The sequence below is a fragment of the Aulonocara stuartgranti genome (assembly GCF_965226115.1).
Source record: "Aulonocara stuartgranti genome assembly, chromosome: 23".
NCBI lineage: Eukaryota > Metazoa > Chordata > Actinopteri > Cichliformes > Cichlidae > Aulonocara > Aulonocara stuartgranti.
In genome coordinates this window covers 16,059,791-16,080,356 of record NC_138958.1, presented here as the reverse complement: position 1 = coordinate 16,080,356, position 20,566 = coordinate 16,059,791, and the positions used below count along the sequence as shown (strand labels likewise).

At 37.5% G+C, this 20,566-nt stretch overlaps 2 protein-coding genes across 12 annotated transcripts in view; both read left to right on the top strand.

Annotated features, from left to right (window-relative positions):
* naaladl2 (N-acetylated alpha-linked acidic dipeptidase like 2) overlaps window positions 1-17,232 on the top strand; it is a 549,411-nt gene extending 532,179 nt beyond the window's left edge. For all 10 annotated transcript variants that reach the window (XM_082524424.1, XM_082524421.1, XM_082524418.1 and 7 more), the window contains one exon: window positions 12,636-17,232. In XM_082524424.1, the coding sequence (XP_082380550.1) occupies window positions 12,636-12,876 (241 nt within the window). In that variant the 3' untranslated portion in view covers window positions 12,877-17,232. The remainder of the gene's footprint in view (window positions 1-12,635) is intronic.
* A 2,277-nt stretch (window positions 17,233-19,509) lies between these two features.
* LOC309700680 (uncharacterized protein) overlaps window positions 19,510-20,566 on the top strand; it is an 86,011-nt gene continuing 84,954 nt past the window's right edge. The window contains exon 1 of one of the 2 annotated variants that reach the window (XM_082524431.1): window positions 19,510-19,767. In XM_082524431.1, coding sequence (XP_082380557.1) covers window positions 19,623-19,767 — 145 coding nt within the window. In that variant the 5' untranslated portion in view covers window positions 19,510-19,622. The remainder of the gene's footprint in view (window positions 19,768-20,566) is intronic. The other variant, XM_082524432.1, reaches the window with a different exon arrangement.

The window sequence follows — 20,566 nt, the reverse complement described above, 5'->3', positions numbered from 1 at the left end:
ATTAACGTTTAACTACTCTCACGTTTTAACTAAAAACGATTCCCTGTGACTCCTGGGAGCCATTTAAGGTGCTGTTTTTGTGTGAAAACTTTACTTACTATCCCATATGTGTTACTTCACTGTTTGGATTCCTTTTTCTTCTAAACTATAGAAAACTGTAATGATGTATTTTTTTTCCATCCCTCTCATTCCAACCAGTTGGCTGAACTCAAACTTTTGTCCTCTTGAAGTTGTAACTCAGTCCAAAATTAGATGACACAAGGAGCACATAGGTGCAGGTACACTCGTTAACACCCTTCTACTGGTGGTGGGATTTCCAATGCTCATCAAGGATAACTACTCCGTAAACCGAGGGGTTTTTTTGGTTTGTTTTTAGCGCTTTAAGTGTCTCTTTTTACATCGGCTTCACAAGCAGCTTCTGTATGAGTTGTAGGTTTTATTTTGCAGTTTTAGGTATAATAATTCTAACATTCAGAAAAGTTTATCCTCACTAGCTTTTCGTCAATCCTCACAAGATTGGTTGTGCAGTGCAGGATAAAAATTTACTCATGTACCCTATGCTATTTGTTTATTTATTCATCATGATTCAATACTGCAGTCGATAGAAGCTGAGGAGCTGAAGCTAGCTACGGATTCAAAAGTCCATTCAAATGGCCAAGAGACCTCTTTTAACTTCAAACGAAGCTCATTTTCATTTAGACCTCCTCTGATAATATGAAAGGAAACTACAATGTTGTATTAGAAACACACAAATGCATCATATAAACTGGACCACACATTTAAACAACTTCTTAATAAGGCACATACCTTCTCCTGGAAAAGTTTGAATATAATAAATCGGAAAAGTATGTGAAGTCAACAAGTTCTTATAACTTCGCCAGTAGTGTTGGCACAAACCTGAATTTGAACTGCACAAGCCTCTTCATGCACAAGATAACGTTACGGATAAATCATTCACAGATGGATACAAGTACCTAACTTGGTATATACACTTTATATAAAATTGAAAATCAAAATGATTATCCTTTCCATGATTTATGTAAAAAAAAAAACAAGAAAATCATTTTTCCCCAGATAAAATAAATTAGACTTGTCTCCTTTAGTGATCTTAGTATCAAATCATACATGTTAACCCTCCTGCCATCCTTTAAAAAACTCACACCCATCACCCTAGGGACCATTCTCAGCCACGCCATAAAAAGACCATATATCCATATTTTATTCCACTTTAAATTAGCCAACCTTGTAAAACTACTTCTCCCTGAAATATTCATGTAAAGTTTTAATTATATTTTCGTTGTTTTAACCCTTCAAATCCCAGTGTTATTACATGAGCGCCCTGTGTTATAAGCCCCAAAAACCAAAAAACGAAACTAAATATTTCCACAAAAAACCAGTTGAAGTAATATGTGATTGTCATTATAAGTAGGCCTTTAGATGGACCAAAGATTGGCACCAACATACATTTTGACCTGCCATTATTTTTTTTGCATTTTTTTTGCAATTTAAAAATTAAAACTTCAAGGCCCTGAGTCTTCATTGACATCCAAGAAAAGAAGAAAAAATAAAATCATATGATGATAATTTGGGGTTGAAAAATAGCGTTTATAATGGAAGTCAATGGGCAGAAAATGGTCCCCAGGGTGATGGGTGTGGGGATTTCTGCTGCTCAGCCATTTTAGGCTGATTTAAGGAATTCACACTGGAATATTAACATTGACAGGTAAAAACTATCCTGTGGCAAGTTTGGTTATATTCCACTGAACACAGTGGAAATGGCAGCCATTTAACACATAGCAGTGGCACAAAAAGGTCCCAAGAAGGCAGGAAGGTTAAACCATGGAGAAGTTGACTTTCGTTGGCTTGTTTCTTTGTTCGATTTATTTGAAAGCTTGGGAGTAGGGTGTTTTGGTTCCATCAGGGTGCTGGGTCTTTTCACTCAGCATCCTGAGCTAATTGTGTATTATCTTGGTATCATGATGATTTAGATCCTGTTTAAACACAGTTTAGTCATGTATTATATTCTGATATATTTGAGTTTTGTGGTTTGCCTTCATTATGATTTATTCCCTGAGGTTGTGTGTTTGTCTCACTCCCGTGTCGCCCATGTGAGTCTGTCATGTCTTCAGTGTTAAGTTCACCTCCCCTCTGTGTGTCTTAGGTCTGCATCTTTATGTTTCCTGTTTTATTGTGACAGTCTCGTGTTCCATGTTCAATGTGTTTAATTTTGCTTCCCCTCTGGCGTCATCTTCATTCGTATCAGCTATGTTCCCCATGTCTTTCCACTCCCCTCGTCTCCTCTCTGTGTATTTAGCGTGTCAGTTTTCTGTTATTTGTTGTCACGCGATGTCTCCAGGTTTCCTCATATCCACCCCAGGTTTTCATGTTTAAAGTTGTCACATATATTTTCTAGTTTTCCCAGTTTGGGTTTAGTTTAGTGTCGAATTGTTTTGCCTCACCCTTTGTTTTGTAGTCTTTATCAGCCACAATAAACGTCTCGCCCTTAATCTCGTTAAGATTCCTGTTTTGTCCACGTTTCGTTTGTCTGGATTTGGGTCCACTACTCTCCACTTCAAGTTCAATTCAATTCAATGTTATTTATACAGCAACAAATCACAACAACAGCCACTTTATATTGTAAGGTTGACCCTACAATACTACATCCAAATATATTCAAGTAATACTAGGAGTCCCGGATGGGCCCCTTACACCTCTCACTGGAGATGAGGAGAAGGTGGTTTGCACGAAAGAGTCAGAAAGGGAGAGTGATGGAGAGCATAGATTTAAACCATGTGAAGCGGAGGCTGATTGGCTCACAGGTAGACGAGAAGATCATTGGACTAGGGTAACGATGTCAGTATTGCGATTGACAGTGTGGGAAACCAGTAGTCATGTAAAGAACAGAAAAGCAGCATAACAACCAAGAAAGCAGGAAGACCAGTGATTACAGATGTTCCTTATTGAAATTAGGCTAAGCTTCATTTAATAGTGATTAGACTAATGTTAGTCAAGAAGAGAAGTTAGTGAGGCAGGTTTGGTGTGTTGGCAAACTAGGATCCTGTATGGCGGTTTAAACTGATTCATGAACAAATTCATTTGTGACTTGTAGTATGTTCTGCACTGGAGCTATCCTGTGCTGCTCTTTCTAGATTAAACCAGCTGAGTTCACTAATATATAACCTTCATGAGTGACATAAAATCAATCTCATTTAATCTGTTTTCAAAAATATTTCAAAATATCAAAAAATAATTAACATATCATGTACAGAGCAAATCGAAATTATTTTTAAAAAAAAAACCCAGAACATTGCATTTGTAATATTACATCTATGTCTTAAATTTGAACTTGATCAAATTTCACTTGCTAAGCAGGCCTTACCTTTGAAAAGAATCTGTTTTCTTCAACTTTCTTGAGGAAAAAAAACAGTTCCAGAGTTTGTTTGTGTGCAATTTGGCAAATAATCAGCTTATGTTTCTAATATTTCTTGATCTGTTTGAAGTGTTGAAATTTGCACATTTGAAATTTTAAATTAATCTACACTTCTCAAAAAAATAAAAAGCAACTCAGTTCTCTGTTATGCAGTTAAATGAAAAAGAAACTTTTCACGGGTCTATGCAGTCCACTAGTACACCCGTACTGCTGCCTTAGGATTTAAGAAGGTAAGTACCAGCTATGTGCTTCTGATCAAATGCATCAGCAAATGTGACCACCTCTATAAAAGTAGAAGTTTTGACAGTTTGTTGGTCTAGCCTGCTCAGGTATTAGCACAATGCCACAAACCTCCCATGAGTGGACCTCCCAGAAAATTCACCCCAAGGTCAGACCGTGCTCTGAGAAATTGCACAAACCAACAAGCTAAATCTCAAATACTACTCAGCTCAACTGTCAGGAGGCGATGATGTGGGCTTGTTTTGTGGCCACAGGCATCTTGCAGTCACTGTGTGCACCATGAACTCCTCTGTAAACCAAAGTATCTGTTCAACAACTAAAGCTTAGCTGAAAATGAGTGACACAAAAGAACAAAGAAGTCAAGCGCACCAGCACTATGTTTAAAAAGAAAAGAATCAAAGTGTAGCAATGGGACAGATTAGATAAGTCCAGACCTTAAACCCAAAATGCTGTGGCAGGAACTTACATGACAGAGCTGTGCATAAATGAATCCAAACAAACCTGAATGAACTTGAAGTAACATTGTAGAGCAAAGGAGATCAAAATTCATCTTCAACCATGTGAGAGAGACTGATAACAGACATGGACCTACAGATGTTTGGATAATGGGGTCTACTTCCATGGATGGCACACAGTCCTGTGAAAACTTTCTTTTTCACAACTACTCCGACTGACATCTACTGAGAAGGAAAAAGGGATGTCTGCAGTGTGCACCGGGGAGGCTGTGGAATGACATTACTCTTTTAGTTATTGAGTGCCATGCCATCAACTGGAAGGAACAAAAGGCTGCAGCACATGAAAAATGAACTTACTTTGTATTTATTATGTATTAGATTTAATTACTTTTTAATTGCAGGTGCCGGAGCGCAATTCTGGGTCGCTAGCTCAAGCACCGGTTAAGAAGCTATCAAGGGACTGCAATGGTCACACTGATTAAATATTTTAGCCTTTTGTGAAATATAAAATCAGCTGTTCTGACAAGGTCAATATAACTAACCAACCAGACAGCAGTCGACACTGTCACTGTGGCCTTCCATCATAGTTGTGGTTGTAAGTAACCAGATCTGACTACAGATACAAATCAAACAAGCGCGATAAGGACGTGACCTTGACCTAGTTTTCACCTAAATTAAATCAGCCCGAGCTTTTATTGGTATCTTCCTTCAGAGAACATTTGAACATGATATCTTGAAAACTGTGGATCCTAGACTCCCAACAGACAGACAGACAAAGAAAAGGAACCGATTTCATATTCCTCCCTTCAGGGGGAGAATATACAGAAAGCTTTTGATTACACCCCCACTTTGGACCTTTGACTAGTGATCACATTGTAAAGCAGGACAACAAAAAGCTACAAATTTAGAAGACCATCCAAGAAGAATATACATACAAGTAACCCTCACACTAATAATTTTACACAGTCTCTAAATCACATGCAGTTCCTCATTTGGGCAGGCATGATTTAAATCCCCATTAGCCATGTATCTTGGATTGAGTGGATCCACTTCTTTTTCAAGTTCTTATACATATGGAGCAGAACAGCAATAATGCAACATAAAACTTGCTTCACCGTATTTCACACATATTTATTCCTTCTGACAAAAAAAGTGAAAAGGGGAATAATTTACAATCCACAGTGTTTGATTTTCCTTTTTCACCCCCTTTTTTTCCCAGGCGGCAGCTTTTCAGGGCAGAGCAGCAGTAATTCATTGGCTCTGCTCAGTGCATGTGCAAGAAAGTGAGCGCTCCTAGATTAATTGATGAATTTATTTTAGTCAAACTGTCCAGCTTAAGAATAAACACAATGAATCATATCAAATTACATTTACTTGGAGACAGCTGACCTTGACTGATAGTGAGGACTTTTCTCGCCAACTATATTTCTGTCTCGTAACAGTAACACCTCAGTGATGTTTGATTTTAGCATCCACACAGTGTCTGGGGTGTACACTGTCTCCCCCCGACACCTCTTTAGCTGTCTACTTTTCCACTAGATTCCAACAGAATAAATGGCTTCTGCTGTTCAGTGTTATTCACAGTTTATGGCAGTAATAGACATGTTAATTGTTCTAGACTGCCATTAGCATCCAAGCTAAAATTAGCTGCTCCATCATGCCTGGAAAGCATTAAGGCTTAATAGCACTCATTTATAAAGGAAGTTACCATTCACTCACAGGACTAAGACTATTAGTCTAAGAGTGCTAAACAGTCTTTAAAATGTTTACTTTGACAACATGAGGTGCATTATATGCAACCGAAACACATAATTAGGACATTTTGTCTGCTCAGTGAGGCAGTAATGCTAACTAAGTCTTAAAAATGTCTGTGATTTGTTTGTATGAGAGTGTTGCTTTCACATAGAAAGATGGAATAAGCATTAAATTGCCATTGAATTCCATACACTGTGTTTCTGCTATAAAATATCATTTGAGAATTTAGGAAGTTATTGCAGCCTTATGTCGTCTCAGTTCAAAAATGAACTTGGTCTTGAAACAGGAAAGAAATCCAGGATAATGATTAGCCCTGGCAAAGAGGGTGGGCTTATGTTCAACTCTAGGCATAATTTTTAATCCAATTGATAATCCAACTAATTTGCAACTGCAACCGCTACTTTGTAGCAGAATGCTGCTGTGTATGCATCACAAAAAAATCCCCAAACACAGCTCTACCACAATAACACAACACACACCTTAACATTTGCTTAATATTTCTGTTCTTTGACTATATTTCTAAGGGAAGGAAGTGTATCATGATGGTCTAGACTTGATGACTCACTGTAATAATTCTTTGCTCCACCTAAATGTGTCCAACATGATGACTGGAGCTCACACTCAGCGGTTGCAGAGGTACAATTATTTAGATATTACCCTCGATAACAAACTTCAGTGTGAATTACATGTTGATGCTTGAGCTAAACAGTCCAAAGACAAATACCTTTTTCATTATTCTGAGATGAGGTAATTATTTTACAGAACTGTCCTTGAATCTGAGACTCTTTTTTTTTTTTTTTTTGGTTGTGTAGGTTGCTGCTGTACAAATAGCCAATAACGTTGCATTGTTTGGAAATTTAACAACCAGCCCGTAAGTGTTCTTAAAAGATACTAGTATCTTAAAATATACTCAAAAGGAGACAAATTGTGTGGACATTTTAAAAAAAAGCAGGTCCTTCTGAATTTAATGCGATAGCAGATAATCTGAACCATCTAGCCTGTAGATAATTTGCAATAGTGACTTTAGATTTGGCTTTTGAGAGACTTACATGGATAAACTAATGGAGTCCATCTGTCATTCACTCTATTGCTTTTACTATGCTCACGGAAAAGCACTTTGGATAACACTTTAACTGTGCTTCTTGTGATACTCTTTTCTCTCTAATCTGTATTGCAATTTGTGTGTGTGTGTGTGTGTGTGTGTGTGTTTTACACAAACTCCTGTGTAAGAAAAAACGTCTCCTATAATCATAAAATGAGGACAATCTTAAACCATGAACCTTAAGTCAATAACGTCTACAATAGCTGCATTATGAAAATACTTACGTACTAAAGTGCTGGAGAATTGATGCACAGGTTAACTCTGTTCATTCTGTTCACTTTGCTGTTTATTCTTAAAGCACTTGTAATGTCTTTTCCATTAACATGCAAGATAATGACACCTGGCTCCTTGTTAACAGAAGTGATAATAACCACAAATGTGCGCACACTATCACTGGGAGGTCTGTGAAGTCCTGCAGCCTTAAACTCAAAGTGTGTGTTTGTCTCTTGCAACCGCACATGCAAAAATTCTGAACTTTATATTTGGTGTGATGTTTTTTTGCTTGGGTTGTAGAGAAAATGATTCCACCTCTTCTGATTAAATTACTACAAGGATCACCAGCGACAGTGAAAGGCATGTAATACCAAAGAGGAAAATCTGTTCCAGTAACACAAGGTTTAATCAATATAAAAAAGCGTAACGTGAGGAAAACCAACATGTACAGTACAGCTGATAGTCTCAAAATTAAAAGGAGAAAATGTCTTTTTTTGAAGAAATTTAAAAAAAAATCTGAATTAAAGAAATTTGGGATTGAGCCTTTTGGAATTTCCTGGTTTTGCTGTATTATTATTGCAACACAGCCTGAGGGCAGATTGTGATCATGGACACATGGACGTAGCTTCTGGATCTGAAAAATTAAACCAGTACATAGGAGACTAAAAACGTGTATTCCATATGAAGGCCGCAAGATGCTGCAAAAAGACTTTCAGTCCCAAGTCTAGAGAAACACAGCTTTCTGATGTCTCCTCTGTGAACACTTTCCTGCTCAGTTTATGGGCTCAGTCACCTATTTTGGTTATCCTAAATAAATAATTAAGTCTGTTTTGTTATGCTATTTTTCGATTGTGGCTCAAGAGTTGGCAGTTCGTCTTGTAATCGGAAGGTTGCTGGTTCGAGCCCCGGCTCCAACAGTCTCGGTCATTGTGTCCTTGGGCAAGACACTTCACCCGTTGCTTACTGGTGGTGGTCAGAGGGCCCGGTGGCGCCAGTGTCCGGCAGCCTCGCCTCTGTCAGTGCGCCCCAGGGTGGCTGTGGCTACAATGTAGCTTGCCATCACCAGTGTGTGAATGGGTGGATGACTGGATGTGCAAAGCGCTTTGGGGTCCTTAGGGACGAGTAAAGCGCTATACAAATACAGGCCATTTACCATTTTCACTAATGGGAGTTATCTGGCTAATTTATTGTTGATCAAAAGTCCTAATTTCCTTCGGGATTAATAAAGTATTCTGATTCTGATTCTGAATAGCCAATAAATTTACAGTCAGACCCACCGTTCTTCATTACATCCATTTTTTGTAAAGACAGTCCTAAACTCAAGGCCTTAAGACAGGACTATAGTGGATGATGTCACATAGCTACATGCATCTTTTATACTGTCTGTGAGTGTTATATAGTTACAATATAAAATACTACAGACAATAGAAAAAAAATCTAATTGTAATCAATATCTGGTGACCACTAAACCAAACCCAGTTCTGTAGATACATCCAGAAACAGTTTTTGGAGATACTTGACAGATAGGACACTTCATCTTTCCCAGTTTCTGTCTTTACGTATATAGTTCTGGGAATCCATCAGCTGATAGTTTCTAAAACCAATTCTTTTTTTCAGGGCTTTCAGAAGTACGAAAATCCAGTAGCTCAGCCATGATAGTCCATGCCATAAAGCTCCCAGTTTACGGCCTTTGTGCTGTGGTTTGGAACTCTGATTCAGTAGAGTGGTGGCAAATTTTACGCCAATGTCCCTCAGAACTGGGCAAGCCCACTCTGTCAAACACTTCTGCCTCCTTGGATGTGTCATCACTTACAGTTGATCAAAGACTATCTAAGAGGGTAATGAGCTTTTTAGAACAGCTCAGTTTCTCAAATGTTTGTAAGTAAAACTGTATGGCTACTGTAGGTGCTTGATTTTATACACCTGTGGCAATGTGCTGTGCTTACAATATCATACATTAATTTAAATAAAACTAATCATAATACCAATGTGGAGGAACTCGGAGGCAAAACAACTGGAAAGGTCTCATTAAAATAACAACATAGAACATAACATAAGTGTGATGTGAACTAAAAACTGGGCGGAAAAATGTTTGTCAGATATACATTTGCTATGCTGGTGAAATTGAACGTTAAGAGCTTTTGGGAGAGTATTTATCTTTACTAATGAACATGATGAACGAGTCAACACTTGGAATATCCTTTTAATGCTGTGAGCAGACTTAAGATGCTTTCAATGTTTAAGCCAAAAAGTACATTCCAGGTAAAACCCTTACATGATCTTTTAACTTTGGGAAAACGTGTTGAGTTATGCGTAGGACAACTTTGACTCCTTCTAACGGCATCGGCAATGGTAAGAGTGAAACATCAGTCGAGTCCAGTCAAACTTCCTCTTTCCATTCACTCATGTTACATTTATACCCCAGGTGTTGATTTAAGTAGAATTTATCTGAGGCACTACATGCAGTAACCCCCACTGACTGGCCGATTAAACCAACTGCAAAGCATCAGACTTGGGTGGAACTGTAACTGATTGATGTTGGCTTTCAAGTTTATTTTGACGGTAATATCACTGGGACACGAAAGGAGGTGGCGGTACTAACTGTGATTAAGGATTATATGAATCACTCAGATCTCGAATTCCTCCAGAGGAGGAAAGACTTTTCCACTCCCTCCCTTCCACAGCCACTCATGGGGTACAGTACATTGAAAAGAAAAGGCCTGCAGCTCATATAGACATAAAGCTGCAATGTTGATATTAAAACATCAAACTCAGGACACAAATCTAAAGTTAGTGCAGGGCAATCTCCACACATCATATGCACAATTATTTTAACTTCTCTGCCAATTTAACTTCTATCACTGCATTAGAGAATGCTTCCAAATAACAAGACAAAACAAAAAAGTATGATAACTAAAAATTAAATAACACATCTTATGCATAAATACATTTTTAATATCATAGTTTTTTATTACTACATTTTATATTGTTGGGGTTTTGGTTTTTTTTGTTTGTTTGTTTTGTTTTTTTACTTTTCAATTTCAACAAATGTGCAATTTTTGCAGCATGTAGAACTTCCTGATTTTGGCTTTCTGGATAATGCAGTATACTACCCCACAGACTGAGTAGCACATGAACTATCATTGCCATCTACATATTTGCACTTTTTTTTGGCAATACAAAATCCCCTCAGTTTATCACAACAAAAGTAATTTCACTGTGCTTTATATTTTAAAGTAATCCCTCAACATTAAAGATAAAAGCTCGTTTGGAGACAAAGAATTAGAAAAAAGACCTTTAGTCTCTTGAGGGTGACCATCTGCCTGAATCCGTAGGGGTAAGGGAAAAGAGGAAAACACAAAGAACTGACATACAAAAAAGAGGGGGAAAAAAAACAAACTATGAGAGATAATAACACAAAGTTAATATAATATGCACTAGTGGAATATAAGTATGTAAAGTGCAAAAGAGAGGAGAGACAAAATATATCATTGGAGGGCCTCCAGCAGCCTGAGCCTATAGCAGCATGATCACGGGTGGCTCAGGGTAATCTGATCCAGCCCTAACTAAACTCACAAAGGAATCGTTTTATTTCTAATCTTAAAAGTAGGGAGGTTGTAATTGACTTGAAAGGAAAGTTTTGTTTAGTAGTAGAGTAGTTATTGCTGGCCAGATTTTCATACTAAGTCACTGCCAAATATTTTGACACCTATTCCAATGATTTTTGGAATATATCAAAGTGTCTCACATGCAGGAGCCAAATTTTACATTTTGATATTCCATGTATCATATATTCTATGACCCTATTGTACCTTTGTAAATATTGCACCTAACCATCCTTAACTTGGAGGAGAAGCGTCACTGGTGTCATATACTGGTTTTATGTTGTAGAGCAGATACAGAATCTTCATAGCACTCTGACTTTGAGTCTAAATTGTGTACTGAAGGTCAATGCTCCTTCACACCCTGCAGCCCACGACCTGTGTCTTAACACATGAAGAATCACTCCATTTACTTTTTGAGACTGGCAGTTCAGCCACTTTAAGAGAAATCAATGTACTTGAGCCCCGAGGAGCGCAACACTCCGCAGTCACTGCCTTTCTGACCTACAAATGAGTATTCTGCTACCCTCAAAGGCTCATCTGTATTTATATACATGCTTTGCTTTAGGTGTGTGGCAGCGAGTAGCAAATGTGACAAAACCACAAAGAGAAACAGAATGCAATTGTTTAAGGACAGTAGTTTGTGTTTTATAGTACGCTAATGAATTTCATGTGACAAAACGTTTGATAATTCTGTTATTGTCGTGACTTCTCGCAAAAATGCAAAAACATGACATGCAAAATGGGCCGGCCTAAAGTGCCATCTTGTTATACACAGATCCACGATATCACATGAGGTAGAGCTCTGTGGTGTTGATGGCAATGAGCTTTTCTGTTCCCAGGGAATCTCTTTCATCTTTCCCAAAAAATCAAACAAAAACCCTGTGCCAAGTATAAAACAGCATTATGTTGTTATGCTTACTCTGTGTGTCCCTATAAAGACTTATGAAAATATATGAAAAAAATATGAGCTGTCAGCACAATGAGTGCTCCATTTCATTGTTACTGTTCAACACAGATGTTAAAAATCCAGTACATCTGGCAGTCATCTAGAATTAATAGAACATTACATTATGTATGTAACTAGCATTTGGAGTTTTAATGGGCTTGCTCCCACTTTTACCAAATTTATATCCATGTTAAAAAGATTTTATGCCTTTAACTAAACCGGAATTACTTGAAAGACTAACTCACAGAACGCCTCTTTACTGCCTGTCTTTTTCAGTTTTTAATTTGTTGTAAAAAGGTTATTGTTTTGATGGCTGTTGCTTTTATTATTATTATTATTTCTTTTTGCATTTTGAAAAATACAAATATGAAATGTGCTTCACAAATAAAACTGCCATACTGGATAAATGTAATCATTAATTTAATTGAATTGTCGTGCTACATTCTGCTATTATGAACTTAGATGTAACTTCAGATAAACTAAAGGTGCACATAGCAGCATTTCAGACGTATTCTCCACGAAACACCTGAAGATATCACATGACTATTCATGCACACGTTTTCATGTTAAATGCATAAATGCACAGCAGCTGCTCCTCTATAGAGAATGAGCTCAGCAACCCCTGTAACTTTTTATGTTTAATTAACCACTGATGGTGAATGCTGATGTTTCTGTTGTCTTCCTGAATCGGTGAAAAAGAAGTGACTGATTTTACTCAGTGAATATGGTTGTCTGCACCAAAGTTCCCAAAGTTATTGCCTACCACTGAGCTTTAGACTGGGTAGGCCTGGGGGTCCTAAAACGGATTAGTATGGATGTTAGATATATACATTTTAAAACATGCCTGAGGTATTTAGTGACACTCTCTTGTCTTTATGTCCTTCAACAGGAATCTGTTATACAGCCTTCCAGGAAAGACTCCTCAGTTTTCCATCTTGAAGTTCCCTCGGGAAGCTGTCCTGCCTTGCAACATCCCCAGCAAAACAATCAAACACAACTCCGCAAACAAAGAAGTACTTTTCCATAGCGCCACAAACCAGTCTCTGTCTCTCATCCTCAGGGCCATCCAGTCAGCTGAGAGGCTTGTGTGCTTTGGTTTGGACTTGTTTGAGAATTATTCAAGTGAATGAGGATTTTTGCTGAAACGGACGTAACTGGCACATATTAAATTAATTACGTTTAATTCAATGCAAATAGCAGAAGACAGCTGATCTTCTAACCAATCTTACCCATCATACTATAGTCCTGAAAAAGGTTTAAGGTCATAGGAAATCCATCTATTGAAAAAACAATGCTCAAAGACATTGGAGCTGCCATTCCATAGTATCACCAGTCTACAATGTGTAAAGTATAAAGGTGTTCACTTCCACACCTCTCCAGTAATTAGTGTCAAACGAATGACAGCGATATGCAGTTCATATTGTAGAGAGACATTTCAGAGACTTGACTGATGAATGTATTGAAACAAATTTAACACACACTAGGGCTTATACATGCATATGATGCTTAGACAGTGAGGTTCTTTAAATTGCAATAAATTCTCTTCCAGTGAACATAATAAACAGCATTAGTACTTTCTTAGTAGTTTACACCAGGTATGTAATTTGTGCCTGAAAAGTTTTCATCAGGAGCAAATCCCTGCACAAGATTACGAGCTGTAGACACATTACTAAAAGCTGTTGTAAAGCCAGTGGGCAAAAATGGTTTGGGTCAGGGTAACTTTGACAACCTTGAAATCTTGTTTATACTAGAAAACAGTTAACTTTGCACTCACTGCGAGCACAATTGCTGGGACAACAAAATTTGGGAAAGCTGCTCCCTAAAATGTTCCAAATCCGATTTTTCATTTGGCGTCAAACCAAATACTAGCTGCCCAACCAAATGGCTAGTTTGCTTGGTTAATTAAAAAGCAGCCAATATTTTTTAGCTAATCCAGAGGCCTTTTTCTGTTTTATTAAAAAATATTATAAGAATTAATAATAATTAATTGAATGTAATATAGATTTTGCCTCAGGATGCAAACAGTTTATAAATAAAGTTTTTGCTTTGGGGCAGGGGAATGCAACGTTAGCATTAGCAAAGTTAGATGCAAATTGAAATATTCTTAAAACTCAGCTCTCCGTGTGGCTTCGTGTAGCAAAAAGCCATTCTAGTATCAGCCTACCCAACAATCACCCTTTTGCTGACACTGTAAGCAGTGTCTGCTGCATTTGATGAAGCGCATCAACACAACTCAACTTGACACAATAACACAAATAAAATCAGCTCTTCTACAATTTCCATGTTGTAGCATAGTCAACAAAAAGGATCTTAAAGGTAGCTGTTTTAAATATGTCTTCATAGATGACTATGTGCAATGCCATTAATTTCTCCTGCTGATAAAACCAATATAGCTCCTCAGTGTCAGGTGAAAAGAAGCGGTTGTGTAATCCTTATTTTGAAGTATGAATGGTGGCTTAAAGCTGGGACTGGCTGTGTCATGCAAACGCCATATGATAAAGACAAGTAAGAGAAATGCAAGATTAGAAGAGGGGCAATCAATAGACTAACACAGTCAACGTTAGTGTAAAAGGCATTTTTAATCAGCTGAACCAGATATCCTGTTTGACTACTCAGAAAACCAGTCCAGTGTAGTATTGCTGACAATCTCAGTGTCTACATCAGGTAAATATATTGGAAAATAAGTGAAATATTTTAGCATACATTCATTTAGTTTAAAGCAGAATGAGCAGCAGCACACACTGTAATGGCAGCTGGATGAATGTTTACAACCATTATGCCCTGTTTGACAGTTGCTTTCTATCTCCATTTGTCATTTATCCCATTTTCTCAGTGTGTGCACAACATACTGCAAACTCCTAGTGTTCTAAGTGACAACAGTCCTCTGTCTCTTTATTCTTCACACATTCTCTCACTAATTATTATCACAGTCAAGCAATCTCTCTCATTCTGCATCAGTTTGCTCACACGACAAGACACTTCTGAGTCTAAGGCTGATGTGCTCTTTTTAACAGCCTGCACATGCATGGATGGAGAGCTGAGCAATAAATCTCTTTTTTCATTAGCGTTTTTAATTAATATCGTGAAATTGTTTGGGAAACAAGTAGAGGATTGTTGTGAGCAAGAGCAATAGTATATCCTGGTTTGTGGTTTTTAAGCTGGAACCAATCTAAAGCTGTGAATGACAGATCAACAGCTCAATAATCCTTGAAATAACAAGAATCATGAGATATAAATAATAGAAAAATAACTGGTTTCAGGTTTTTTGTAGTTAGGCATGATGTTTGTAATAGTGGTGTCTGTGATTATAGCAATGGGGAAAAGATAACAATTTTATACGTAATATTTCTTATCTTGACTTATTTAAATTAGTTTGAATGTGATAGACTTTTGTAGCATAATTAAGGGGTGGGAGGGTAATGGATGGGCTTAGAGTTTACATCTTGTAATTTCTTATTAAATTGGAGATTTGTACAGATTACACACTTATAAAATGTTCTGAGAAATAATTAAGCATCTGGAGAGATACCAACAGTGTTGACTACAATTGTTTTTCTTCCCCAGATAATCTGTCTGCTCTCTCATGTGTTTTAGTGTTTTTGCATTAATTGCGATGCACTCAAATAGTTGAATTTCAACCTTTCAAATCTCGTGCTTTTTTTTTTTATTATTTCCTCTCAATTTCTAGAAAATATTTGATACGCAAAATTTTTGTAAGCTAAACTGATCATTTCTACACATGTTACTATCCAGTTTGTAAATAAGCAGAAATGCAATACTGATTTGATAAGAAAAAAAAAACTCTTCAGGGATCAAAAAATGTAAATGTCGAATGCTTTAAATAACGTGCCTTTTATCAGAGGAGAAAATGCTTTAATTTATTTAAATGGCATACCAAAAACTTTAATTGACTGACCGTGGAATCTCATCAATAAGTTACTGATGTGGCATTAATATATCTGATTATCACGATCGTTTATTGGAGTAGCATTACACTGCATTTTGACTATATGCAAAACAAGTTTTAGTGGTGATGTAATTGTTTAAGAGTAAACACAGAAAACCCATTCTGCCTGTAGCTAGCTTAGCTATAGATTATGGACTGGCTGCTTGTGGTAAACAGACTGGACCAACAGCTGTAACTGTAACATCTGTTGAATTTTGTTAAATCCAACTTTTGAAAACTGATTGTTGTTACTAAGATTTTTATTTTTTAACTAGCTTGCTGTTTTAGCTAGTTAACAGATATGATAATACATATGTCATGTAATTAATCAGAAATTCAGTCATTACAAATGGCTAAAGGTTTTAAACTATCATGCATGCTGTGCATTACATACAAACCAGGCACATCAGTGGACTACCAATACAATAAGCATGTTATGCCTGCTCCGGTTCAGGTCTTTATTTTGAATATTTAAAAGACGTATCTTCCCTTTTTTTTTTAAAGAGTTTCGTTGTTGTTTGATTAGTCTTTGTACACTTTGTAAAGTAAATGTATTGTCTGTTGTGTATTGTCCATGCGTGAGACATACTGATCCTGTCACTGTGTCACAGACTTAACATACAGTAAGCAGACTACCGTCCTAGATGGACAGAAAGTAGGTCTCACCTTAAAAGCTATTCAAACATTGTCACTGAGCTCTATGCATGACCGACACAAATATTATTGAGTGATACTACACATTATTTAATTACACTGTAAATTACCTAATTATCTACCACATACAGTTAATCCAATTTTGACAAACTAAAAGGTCAGTTTGATTCCATTTGGTCTGATGGGTTACAGTATGGTCAGTCTGCTTCACAGCATATGTTTTCATCTTTTTTAGTTTTGGTTTATACAGTAATTGCATGAGCCATGCAGAGTGTCATCATTACTTCACAATTTTGTACATGGATTATTGTTTTTGGCAGTTGCTATTGTCTGTTAATACATTGTACATAAACAACCAGAGGTTCACCAACTTTTTTTTAAATGAAAAGGTTACAGGCATGACAAGATAATAAGGGTACGAGGATAAAATATCACGTAAACATGATTATTGCAGTACAAATTGCATAATTGCACAAACACAGATTCACCCTACCTCTTAAGAGGTCTCAACCCACAGGTTTAAAAATACTTGACCTGGCTGAACTGTGAGCTGTCTACTGTGTACAGTATTTATTTGAAATTTTGGACAGTTAGGCTAAACTGATATGCAATGTGAAATATATATTTTTAATAAAATTAGACAATACTGGAAACTGCTGTATTGTGGAATTTGCACAAAATCTGAATGTTCTGTTTTCTAATTCTCAACATTTGCATTCTGCAATTATTAATCACACTGTGTTGTTATTGTTTTTCTTAATTGTATATTTAGAATGACCTGGTTTCTTATGCATGACATATTAACACTAACCCGCTTATGCAGGTTGTTGGCATGAATTTTTTGTCCTCTTCACTATGTAAAGTCTTGTTGAATTTTCAATGCAATAAAAACAGTTTTAAACTTCTGCCTTCATTTCTGCAACTGTAAACTTACATGTGCCATTATGTTTTCAACATCTGGAATAATGTTAGAGTAGTAGCTAAGTTAGTCACTTTAATTCCAAATTAGGGTGACAATAGGGATAAGGTTAGGTTATCTCTGTTCATGAAATTGTCACCTATAAAAAATACTCACACCGGAAAACTTATGAAAGTAGAACTGCAATTCTGAAATACATGTAGGAATATGTGCTTGTTTAGAATATGGCTAAATGGTTAAAACACAACCAAAAATGTAGCTCTATTATTAAGAGTGATTATTAAGATGAAAGCAAACTAAATTAGGGAAAGTAATATGGTTGGATAAGGAATAAACTGAATAAATGAAAAGAAACACTTGAAGGTCAATACACTTTTTTGTCAACTATTATTTGCCTGCAAAATGAGTGTGACAATAAAGCTGTCAGTTCAACAATCAATCTGTATTCCTAGCCTGACCTATGGCCACAAGCTATAGGTAGTGAAGAGGAGAAATGAGCTTCCTGAGAGGAGCTCCAAGACATAGTGAGGAGTTTAATCATTCAGAAAGGGTTCAGCGTAGAGTTGCTATTCCTCCGCATTGCAAGAAGTCAGTTGAGTTGGTCATTATGCCTCCTTGACACCTAATATGTGTGTTTGGGGCATGTCCAACTGGCAGCAGGCCCTGGGGCAAACACAGGATATGTTAAAGAGAGATTATGTCTCTCAGCAATGCTTTGGTATACTCTCTGAAGAGCTGGAGGGTGGAGGTATTACTGGAGAGTGGGCAAAAACAGATTTTAACATTTCGGGTGCCTGCTCACATCCACCCAGCTCAGTGTCACCTGTGAAACAGAGTTTTAACTTTTTTATGTGCATAGGGTACACTGATATGAATTCCCAACTTTACCAACACAACACTTGCTTTCAAGGTTCCCCTTGCTTCTGATAGGTTCAGGTTAGGAGAAGCTGGGTTATGGGTGTTGTTATTATTATTAATGTGCATGGATTTCTTAAGCTTTTATTGTTATATTGGTATTTGGCTTTCCACTGTCAGAGCTCTCAGAACTCAGAAGCCTGAGAGATGAAACTTGTTTACAAACTTAAATAAGTCCATGTACTTTCTTTGTTCAAGCTATTAAGGCAACGGAATCTGGATGACAGCACCTACACAGACATGCTTTCCATCCTTAGCTTTACTCCATGTTGAGCTATATGGAGTTGACCTACAGCTCATTTATTTCAGCATGATGCTCCAATGCTGTAAACAGCTTGTGCTGTAAGGGAGTTTTTAGTCTTCAAGCAGCCACAAATGTTGGGTGTGGTTGAGGTCAGACAACTTTTGGGTGAACGTCCATGACAGTCAGCAGTTCTTCTGCTTCGTGTAAGAGAGAGCTCTAATGTGTACTTGGCTGATTATCATGCTGCAGTGCAGATCTTTCAACACAAAGATGAAAAGGTGTAGCGTGTTCCTGTCAAGAGCATGCTAAAGCAACAGGAGTTGTTACAACACCAGGAAGAAATGCTGGCCAATCAAAAGCTCACAAACAATAACACACAGCACATTCTGATGTCAAAAAATTTGATAAAGATGCCCACCTTACAAGACAAAACCTCTGTTTTCCTTTTCTGCAAATCTTCACCCTAACAGGGCTTTTCTGAAGGCTCAGTTTGTCCATCTCCTTAAAGACAAAAGGCCAAAATGCATAGAAAAAGCTACGTTATGTCCCAAGATACACATGTAAGTGTGGACGTAGCCTAAGCCAGATGCCCAAACGATCTCATCTGGTTCCTTTTGATGTGGAGGAGCCACATTACTGAATGAACAAAATTATCGAGCTCCTCATCCCATCTAAATGCACAAACTACCCTTTTGTTTCCCATAAATCTCTGCTTCAAATAGAAATCAGTACATGGACATCAATGCTTTTTTAGCCATTGTACATACACAATATTTATTACCAATTTGTCTTTATCAATATCATGTTAAATGCCAGCACTCTTTCAAGTAATTTTGTCACATCTACTGAATCATCCCACATCATGCCTCAGCAGTATTTTCTGAAATATTGTATAAAATATTGTATAAAAGCGCTGCTTCTGTCTGTGTGCTCCCATCTCCTCTTTTATCACATTAAATCTGTCTTTTGCAGGCTGCTTCCTCTTTAAATGCTCATTATATTATTCACCATACCTGTTTTGAGCTAGCTTTGACTCAAACGTCCTTTGGGTGGATCATGCTCCAAACAGAAAGAAAGACCATCGAGCGCGCGCAGCATCCCGACGACAACGCGTGTTCGCGCGCTGCGAGAGAAGGGAGGGAGAGGAGGAGAGAGAGTGAGAGAGGAGATTGGGGGGGACAGAGATAGGGTAGTAAAAATGATGGCGACCGATTCAGTGGAGATAAGAAACCAAACGAGCCCCTGTCCCATCCCTGACAACAGTCTCAGCACTCTGTCCATCAAAATAACGCGGAAAAACCAGGACAGACACTGGAAGTTGCGGTTTATTTATCTGCAGTGCTGTGAGTACCGACACACACCACGACGTTTAGAGTCAAACACCGAACACAGGCTACACAAGTCCGCTCAGAAAATCATGGAAAATGTGCCGCATCCCTGTTTTAGGCGACGTTTGGTTTGTCGCAGCCGAATAAATTTATCATATAAACACATTTGAAGAGCCGAGCCTCCATTCATGTTACAGAGGGGGTGGAGGAGGCGGATAAACGCCCCGAAGGACAGGCACGGGGAGGACGCTGTTTCCACTAGAAAAATTAAAAAATAATTCCTGTTCATAAGGCAGTAAACATACATACCTAGCTTTGCAAAACCTTGTGTTTTACAACGCTTTACATTTCACTTCGGCATGCATTTAACAAAGGAAATATATGTTTATATATATATATTTACTTACTACTTCAAATTAAATTTGAAGTACTAAGTAGCAAGTTATGTGAGAGAAGTTTCATGGAAATATATGCTATAGAGTCATATTTCTACACAAGAAAAATGAAGCCACACTCCACACTACAGTGTCTGACAGGATATTTAATATTCCCAACCAGTAAAATTTTGCACTGCAGTGAAAGTTTAGTGTTGGTCTACAGGCTGTCACCACTTCCTATCAGTGAAGCAGCAGTGTTGAGTATGTGGGTTGTGACCATTACAAATTGGCCAAATCTTCTCTGCCAATTCCAAGCACTTTATTCTGCTGTGGACGCGTGTTTGGTGTCCTTTATTCAATTAGATGATGAAAGTCTCCAGAAACAACATATACTGACAATTTAACCCATCATTCATTAAACAAACAGGGGCCTCAGT